At 43.9% G+C, this 9,884-nt stretch overlaps 1 protein-coding gene across 2 annotated transcripts in view; it reads left to right on the plus strand.

Annotated features, from left to right (window-relative positions):
* APLP1 (amyloid beta precursor like protein 1) overlaps positions 1-9,623 on the plus strand; it is a 212,823-nt gene extending 203,200 nt beyond the window's left edge. For both annotated transcript variants that reach the window (XM_069201122.1, XM_069201124.1), the window contains 2 exons: positions 3,458-3,601; positions 4,638-9,623. In XM_069201122.1, coding sequence (XP_069057223.1) covers positions 3,458-3,601; positions 4,638-4,736 — 243 coding nt within the window. In that variant the 3' untranslated portion in view covers positions 4,737-9,623. The remainder of the gene's footprint in view (positions 1-3,457; positions 3,602-4,637) is intronic.
* Positions 9,624-9,884: the final 261 nt, after the last annotated feature.

Genomic DNA, 9,884 nt, shown 5'->3' on the forward strand with positions numbered 1-9,884 from the left:
CTAAGGTTTGGCTTAGACACTGTAGGGGCACAGTGCTCATGCACTGGTGCCCTCACCTATGGTATAGTGCACCCTGCCTTAGGGCTGTAAGGCCTGCTAGAGGGGTGACTTATCTATACTGCATAGGCAGTGTGAGGTTGGCATGGCACCCTGAGGGGAGTGCCATGTCGACTTACTCGTTTTGTCCTCACCAGCACACACAAGCTGGCAAGCAGTGTGGCTGTGCTGAGTGAGGGGTCCCCAGGGTGGCATAAGATATGCTGCAGCCCTTAGAGACCTTCCCTGGCATCAGGGCCCTTGGTACCAGGGGTACCAGTTACAAGGGACTTACCTGGATGCCAGGGTGTGCCAATTGTGTGAACAAAAGTACAGGTTAGGGAAAGATCACTGGTGCTGGGGCCTGGTTAGCAGGCCTCAGCACACTTTCAATTCAAAACATAGCATCAGCAAAGGTCAAAAAGTCAGGAGGTAACCATGCCAAGGAGGCATTTCCTTACAGATTCCATTTGCCATACTAGGGGAATAACAAGTAGTTTTATCTGTTCTGAACACACTCAATGCGCCAAGTGGGAATAGTATTGAGTTGTGTGAGTTCTCTTTTTAGGCCAGGCTGTTATCCATATCCTTTCTGTAGAAACCTTGGTAATGCGCTTGGGAGCTCCTGACATTTACCAACAAATCATTGGCATACAATTACACTACATGTTCCATATCACCAATACTTAACCCTCTGTTCTCCCCCAACAGATTCACGCCACCTCCCCCCACAAGCTTGCTAGAGGGTCTGTCAATAGGACAAACAGGAGAGGTGTCTTGTAGCCATTTCCTTGTCCCATTCATTGTTTCCTGTCTGTCAGCAGGCTTTGAGTGTGCAAAACATTTGCTAGGTTTAGAAGTGTGCCTTCAAGATTTACATTTCAGTAATGTAAATGTAATGGACAACAATGTCTCTATCATCAGATGGGACTACTTTCTCAAATGCATTACTTTTGTTCTGGGTGCCGGGTTTAGTATGAATTTCTGTAACCTCAACTCCAGGCATTGCTATGAATCTTGTCACCAGAGATCCACACAGGCAACACCCTGTAAGCCGTGCAGTTGGTCACGTCGTTACTCAGTTTAGGAATTGTCAGTGCTGGCCCCCGTCCAAGGTGGACAGCATCCCAGTGAGTGTTGCCTCTCAAATTTGTCTGGTGTGGTCCTTGTTCATCTTTTTTCACTTTCAATGATTGCTAATTTTTTTACCCATCAAGGAGTCTGGCCTAGAATAAATGAGTGATAGAAAGAGTATGATAAATTTATCATACTCTTTCTATCACTCTCATTTATTTCAAGTCTCCACTCTTCCATCATTTGGCTGGTCAGATTTTAAAACTTATATGCATTGATCACCCTCTACCTATGAGAGATAAAGCTCAAAAGCTTATGCATCCTTTGCAAGACCCTAGGTCGGTGGGGTACTGTGCCACTGGTGACAAAGATGACATGTGTCAGAAAAGATCTCCAAGTATACCTTGTCTTCAGAGGAAAGCAGCATGTAGATTGCTTTTCTAGCATTGTCTCTCTTTTAATATCAGCTTCAGAAAATATGCCACTTTGTTTGCGGAGCTGGTATCCAAAATGTCGAGGACTCCTATCTTGGTTTAACTATAACCACATGGAATTTTGTGATACTGTGGATGTAGCTGCAGGCATGCCAGGACCAGCACTAACAGTGTATGTTGCTGCTCAAAGTGTAGCAGAAGGGGTACAGGCCCTGGAAGTTTCTGGATGAGTTATTAAAATGGTATGAGCTTGAAAACCTATTTAAAGGCATGGTTGTCATCTTAGATGGTGCCCGCAACGTGACAATGTTCGTTAGTGCTACCCACTCCCCCACGTTGCCCCTCACAGTGGGCATCAGTGAGGGGTGTTCTATATCCACTGTTCTCAATATGGAACCAGAGCCCCTAGCAAATGGCATTCACCAAAAGCACAAGAGGAGACTTGTTTTACACAGAGCTACCTTGCTGTATGTTGGAACAGATCAAAATCGGTGATTTGGCCTTTGAATGGCCTATGGTTTGGGGCCAAATTAGCAAACCAGTCCATTACTCTACTGTTCTATATGTATTACATATCATAGTTTGAATGCATGTGCTAGACACTGTAGGAATGCTGTGTGGCAGGTCAGGTGTTTGCCACACTCCTTTCCTGGATTGTCTCCTGCAGGCCCTCAACCCTCTTGCAATGTAGGTATCCTCGGGGTCGTTCTATCCAGCAGGGCTCCTAGGCCCATGTTGCTACCTAATAGAATTCTGTTTTTTTTTTATCTTGGAGTAATGTCTCAATTGACTATAAGAAAACACATATTACATTTGATAAATACTCAGAATAGCATTTCCAAATTATTCTGGAACACCTGACCTTTGGTTAGAATTTGGTAACTTTTCACGCGTTGATATTCCAAGTACCTAAAACAAAGTAAGTTCTTCTGTTTTTAATGTGGTCAAACCTAAACCTTGGTACAAACAAATTCTATCTGGTAAATACTTAAATTAGATATTATCCAGTGCTTCTCCACAAGTGTCCATTAGGTTTCTTCCCAAACATATTTAGATTTTTTTTTCACTTAAAAATCACATTTTTATGATTGCATATGCAGATGCGTTTGCATATTTGCTTGTTGATTCAGTCTGTGTTTTGTCTCATCTCTATGTATTTTTGTTCTAATGTTTTTCTTAGTTCCTGTGTCTATATATGTAGGCACAGGAAGATGCATATTTATGTATTGCGTTATGTTTATTTGTACCGTCCCGGAAATGCTTATTTATATCAACCCTAGCAGGATAGCACCCTTAACGATTTATTGTTGGTCATTGTACTTTCAAAATACCCTTGATTGAACTTTCTTTCATCAGATTCTCATTCATATTATGCAGGTACAGAATCTCTGAAAATCAGAGGTTTAATCAGGTGGTCACCTTAAAGATTATGGCATTATTATTGCCGCAGAGCAGGGCTAACATCCTGGGCAGGGCGTGGGGATGGGTTAGGCAATTGTTGTGCTGCAGTAGTGCCAACTTTTGTCATATGCTCACTCTCGCCTTGTTTTATCACCCTCTTACTTTCTACATTATTTTCTCTTTTTTTATCTCTACATTCTTTCACTCTATTACCAGTCTTGTCCCTACATATTGTCTTCCTCTTGCCTCTCCTTTGCCCCTACCTTTAAATGCAATCAATCATTTTTAGGGGTTTCACTCCCTTTTACACTCTGTGCACCCTCCTCACTCTGTTTCTGTCCTCTCCTAAAATTATTTGTCACTCTGTGCCATTTACCATTACTTTTTGTATATTTCCATTTGGGCACCCTCTCCTCCTGTTTGCTTTCTCTCCCTTCTCTCTCATCCTTCTACTGCAATTTATTTTCTACTTTTATCCACTTATTTCTATGTATTTTCTACCCTTTTCACAGGAGCCAGATACCTTGGTCACGTTTAATAAAGGAGCGCTTATTGGCCTGTTAGTGGTGGCGGTCGCTGTGGCAATGGTGATTATTATGAGCCTTCTGCTGGTCCGCCGCAAACCATATGGGACCATCAGCCATGGTATTGTAGAGGTAGGTGCTTCATGTGGCTCTGTAAACTGTTTTAATGTAATCAGACCTTTCCCACTTATGAATGATAAAGCCCAGAGAAGATGAATGATCATCAAATCTGCAGTATATTCAACAGCTGTCAAAATAGAGCAATGAACAAATAACCTAAGTAAAGAGGAACCAATCAGATGAACCTGGAAGAGCAGGATTTTGACTTGATAATTAAAGGGAGCAGTACACTGACCAGATAACCTCAGGAAACAGGACATTGATCTTATAACACAAGAGATCAAGATAATGTCAAGATAGACCTGAGAGCAGGACCTACAGCAGATGAACAAGTTAACCAGCGAGAGCAGAATCCTGACCGTATTATCAAAGGGAGCAGATCCTGAAAAGACAAATTCAGAGAGCAGAATTGTGAACAGATAAGACAAGAGAGCAGGATAATAAATGAGTAGTAGACTGACCAGATTACCAAAGAGTGTATGATACTTGCGAAACTACCCAAGAGAGGAGGGTACTGATCAGACTACACGATAAAGCAAGCTATTGACTAGACAACATGAACTACAAGACACCGACCAGATAAGACAAGAGATTATTACATGAAAACAGTCTATTGACCAGAGAACAGAATAAGACAGATTTATCAGGGAGGTTGACACTGAGGAGAAAAATAAGCAAGCAGGATACAGCCCAAGAACTGCAAAGGAGCACAATATTTGTCAGATAACACCTGAATGTGATACTGACTTGGTTTATAAAGAGTAGAGAATGATAGAATAATGGAGAAATGCTGAACATACTAGAGTAGATTCTGATCAGAGGACATAAATGAGCAGACAGCCCAAGCATAAAAAATAGCCTTTATTCTTAGCACTACCTTCTGATATTTATAATGTTTGGAATGGACTCCAAAAACTCTTAATTTCTTATATTCTAGTATAAAAATGGCAAGGGCATCAGAACTATCATTGCATTGTGAATTGCATTGTGAATTTGCAGGTTGATTGGTCTCACCATTTCTTCCGTGCTCTCTTTTCCGCTCATGCAGGTGGACCCCATGGTCAGCCCCAAGGACCGCCAGCTGAGCAAGATGCAGAACCATGGCTACGAAAATCCCACCTACAAATTCTTTGAAGAGATGAACTGAATAATCCAAAAGGGGGGGAGGAAGGAGAAGAGGCATCACAAGACCGGAGAGTAATTTGTCCAGGAGGGGGTGGATAAAAAAAAAAATCACCACCTCCTCCCTGCCCCACTGGGAGGGGAGGGTGAGAACCAACACATGGCCCAACTCTCACCCACAAAAATGACACCCCCTCTCCCTTCCTCCCCATTTGGGCCATCTCGCACTTTCACCTCATTCAGAGGGTTTTGTTTCTTGTTTTTTTTTTTTTTGTTTTTGTTTTTTTTGTTAATGGTTTAAACTATTTATTTTTATTGTTTTAACATTCCGCCGGCCCTCCGATGCATTACTCCGGTTAGTGAAGCTCCCCAAGTGGCCTCTGGGAGAATTTGCCACCATATGAGGCCTCGCCACCCTTTCCCACAAACCTCAGATAAACATCTAATCCCTCCCTTCGACACGCACACACATGCATGCCTGCACGCACACAATCAGAGACACACAAGCCAAGAATTACACAAACAGACACTGCCACTAGGTTTTCTCCAGGAATGCTTATTTTAATGAAATCTTGAAAACAGTTACTTTAGTTCCATACCTAGCAACGTCCTTTGTGCTCTGTTCTGTTAATCCATCCATCCATCCATCAGCTGTTACCCTAGTGCAGTGATGCATTAGCTTGTAGAAGTAATACTAGATTCTCCAACATGGAGGTATCTCTGAATAATCTGCAAGGTGCGCCTGGTGACAAAGCCTTTGTCTCTGAAAGGAGGATAGTGTGTGGGGGCAATAAGTCACATTTCAGGCTCTACCTGACTTGAGTACTTCTTGGGACTTTCAAAAACAGGGTTGTCTCCCGTTCCGCCTACAGGCCTCTGCTGCTGATGGAGCAAGCTTGTGGCCCAGGGCTTCTCGCCTGCTTCCTAATCAAAATTGCAACTTTGTAAGGGGAAAGCTCTGTGTTGGGAGGTGGGAGTGTCTGCGAGTAAGCTTGTGCATTGATTGGAAACTTCTTCAGTGGGTCTACATGCCTTTTCCCAACCCTACCTAAGAACCACTTTTGACTCAAGCCAAATCTGAGGAGACTTCTATGCGTGAAGCTGGAGAATTTAGCCAGGCTCCCGCTGTAGACTCTGCTGATCAGTATCAGCCTGAAAAGATGCGTCATGGGACCAATGCACTGGGATGTACAGTGGATGTGTAAGAGTCTAGAAAGTATAATTTATTGTGGCGACTTCTCCCTGTTTGGCTCCGGTACTGTGACCTAGTGACTGATCTGGTGTTGCACGTCAGGGGTGGCAATTCCGCTAGCATTGAACCGGCGAGGTAGCAACATCTCCAGCAACTGCTCCACCATTACTCATGAGAGGTGATTGCGCCGTTGACTACTACAGCGTTTCACCCCACTGGTGGTGACATTGCCATGATTTTACTGCAATGGTGGAGTTTAATGCTCCTTCACTCACCCCTGCGATGGGGGCGTTGTCTGTTCCACTGTTTCACCCCTGTGGTGGTGGTGATAAGTAGTTATCCAGCATTTCACCCTGGGATGGTGTTTGCTCCTGAGACTTTTAAAGCATTGCAGCGTGGGAGGGTTGATTACTCCATAATCTGCGGCAGCATTACTCCTAATGAGTGTTGGCCACCCTTCCCGAGTGCTCCAACACCACACAGGACATGGTGGCCACTGTTGTGGAAAAGGATCCAGGATTGCACTACTGGCTTGACATTTTAGAATTGCCAGTGACCCTAGAGCCAGTTAACAAGGACCAATGCATTTTGGTGGTATTGTTTTCACAAAGCCCTCTTTGGCCATCCCTAGCTCATTTTCTCAGCTTGCTGAGTGTTCCTTAGTTTACTCTGCACGACACCCTATCTTTTATCCTCTCCGTCCCATCCTCCCCGGATAAACCTGTGGAGCTCATTCCTCTTTCCCTCAGGTCACTCTCCCACTTCACATTGACCCGCTCACTCCTGTCTTCTCTCCCAATTTGTTTCCCTCCAGTTGCACTGCCCCTTTTCTCAGCATCTCCCCCGCAATCTCTTCACTCTACAGCCGGTGTCATGCCGGTGTTGGGATTTCACATTCCACTTACACTCTGACTCTCTCCCACTCACATATCCTTTCCTCTTCCAGCTAAGCACCATTTTTCCCAGGGGATGCCAGGTTTGTCTGCATCTGACAGGCATAAGAGGTACCAACTCTTCCAGTAGTTTATGCTTTGTAATATTCCAGGTGTTATCATGTCCCACCCTTGGGCCATTTGGAGCTTGGAAGCCCACAAGCAGTGACTTACCAAGGGAAAAAGGGCAAAGCACTTGCCTAGGCCTAGAATAAGAGTGCAGAGATGTGCGAGTAGACCAAGCCATCTGCGCCTTCTAGACCTCCATCCGGGTTTCTGCCAATCCCGGAAACCCTTCACATTTCTCATTCAGAAAATCCCTCATTAACCCCACTTTGTGTACATTTTAACTTCCCCACTTGCAGTCATTTCACTGCCCGTGTTCTCCGTCCCAGCCGTCCCTTTGTCACCGGCTGGTTTCTGGTTCAACACATAGTCTTACAGCTTTCCTACAATGTGCCTCTCTGCCCCAGTGTTTTGTTTTCTGTAGAGGGGAGATACTGACTGGGAGCTCTCTTGCAATGACTTTGTTCGCCATCGAGTACATTAAAAAAAAAAATGCGGCCACCCATGGAAGGGTCCTGGGACGTGCAGAGGAGACCCTACAGCAGAGCGTAAGTGGGGTGCACACAAGGAGGATGCTGACTTTGTGGGTTCTCGCACGGTAACATGTTTTCATACCCCTCGCTTCTGCATTGCAACAAACATTTTTAGGGGCTTGGGACGTGTTCTGCTTTGCCCACAGATGGTCCTGAAGTCACTCTTACTCAAAGATTTTTTTTAAAAATACAAGAAGCCTTCACAATTTGGTTATTTCTTTGTGCAAGATTCTGTAGTTGGCTGACTTGCAGTATTTCTTATACAACTACCTGTTCCCCAAAGCAGCTATTATCTGTGTCATCGGGTGTAAACCCGCCTTCCTCCTTTTAAACTTGTTTTCTTTTTTATACAGGACACACCTGACGCTCAGTCAGTTTTTATTTTTAATAATTTGTGCCTTCCAGGAGTCGTTCGGCATAGATGGCCCAGGACATCAGAATAACCAGGATCCTTACAAAAATAAGAGTAAATAAGTATTTGTGAAGACTTTAGGGCTGTGTGGAAAGACAGAATCTGGAAAGAGAGTCTGTGAAGGAACAGACATAGAAAGGTTTGCTGTTATGAAAGGACAGCGTCTTATTCAGCTGGTTAGAAAACACAAGTTTATTAAAGGAGTTTTCAGCTACGCTCTGAAAAGAGGCAGCTAAATTATACTTCTGTTTTTTTTTCCCAGTGAGCAGTCATTGGAACCCATCACCTATTTTTCTCTGCAAAAAATACTTACCTCCTGTAATGCTAACCAAAAAAAACTATCAAGCTCCAGATCTCCAAAATTAGTGTTTTCTAATATTTTGCAAGGCATGAGATTTCTTGTAATCCCAGTCCATCAAAAGAAACACCTTTTTTCTCTAAACAATATAGTTTCTTCCCATATGCCTATCCAAAACCAAAATGTGAAACTTATACACTGGAAGCGCGTTGGTATTTCCAGTACCTTTTCTGTCAGTCAACGAGAAGCCTGAAATGAAAGGGCCTCGCTGCCGAGCAAACTTCTCCCTTTCAATCTGCAGCTCTCAGCTGCTCCTCTGTAGCTCTGCCACACAGTCTGCCCCTCTGCAAGTCATCCTCTGCCTCAAACAAGCGATCCGGGCCGGGTGAGGCTCTGGCTCTACCAATGGCCTCAAAATGGCTGCCACTAGGCACGTGAGGGCACTAATCTAAAAGTACTCTTAGTGCACAAGTCAGGGCCAATTGTTGCAAAAATGTGGCAATGAAACCTATAGCTATTCCAATGGGGTTTATTAAAGATGTTGACGGGTGACAACCTCACAGGCACGCAGAAATGGTATGTCTGACTACAGTGTCATTTTCTGTCGCAGACCTTTGGAGAATTGTTTTAAGCGTGCACTTTTTTTGTTCTGCAAGATGCTCGTGAATAGGTCTGTTTGTCAACCAATGAACAGTGAGCAAACAATGGCTCTTGGCTGGTGTCTCTAGAAGGCCTCTAGTCCTGTGGCAGTCAGGCTGATGCCTGCTGATATGTGACTGTCCCTGTCCCTGCCATTCTGGCTTTCGAGGGGCAAAATCCTGTCTCTTGATCTCTCTAACCTGTCCAACCCTCTGTTATCCTTCAAAGACTAGTTTCCAACCTAAACAAATATCATTCTTTTCATAAACTGTAGAAGTTTGTCTTCGACATCAGGAAATGTTTTGTTTTTTTATTACATTTTAGTATATCAGTAAAGGAGTGCACCCCTTTCAACTTTCACCCTTGTCTTCTTGTGAAGGTATGTTTTTGTGCCCTTCCTCATGCATTTGGCACCTGCTTTGGTGGTAAAAATACCTAAACGCATTTTGTTCTGTGGGTTTTCTCGCCTTTTTTTGTGTGTACAGAAAAAAGGTCTGTGCAACACTTGATTCTGCTTCCGTTGCACTCTACAAGAAACATTAATATTCGAAGGTAGTACACAAGGAAGGAAATATAAATATGTTTTGGAAGGGTAAACCCAGTTTGGCCACTCCCTCCCTTCTCTTTACACACAGCCTATAGATGGCCTTGTGCAGTTTTGTCTCCACCCACTGCCAACCTACAACAGAGCTCCCAGCCTGTACTCCACAAGCAGCATGTCCCCAGCTCCCAGGATAAACTGTGTATGCTCCTTCCAGCTTTAACACACATCTGTCTGACGTTAGCCCATCACTACTGTCTTTCCTTTTGTCATATAAATGTTTTTTTTAAAAAAACAAACTTGGTGTCTTTACTGTCTGGATGGGAGGGGAGGAGTGGGAGTAAATTGTAGCACATTGATGGTAGTGGGCTGAGCGAAGCCTCCATTGCACTAGTTAAATGTTCCCTTTATTAAGTGATACCTGTATGTGCTTGCTTCAGTCTGCTGGAAGAGACTGCCGACTCCTGTCGTGTGTTTTGTGACCCACACTATGGCCCAGATTTAAGACGGCCTAGCGCCTCCTTGCGCCACATTAGCGTTTTTTTTATGCTAATGTGGTC

The sequence above is a fragment of the Pleurodeles waltl genome, chromosome 7 (genome assembly GCF_031143425.1).
Source record: "Pleurodeles waltl isolate 20211129_DDA chromosome 7, aPleWal1.hap1.20221129, whole genome shotgun sequence".
Taxonomy (NCBI): Eukaryota; Metazoa; Chordata; class Amphibia; order Caudata; family Salamandridae; genus Pleurodeles; species Pleurodeles waltl.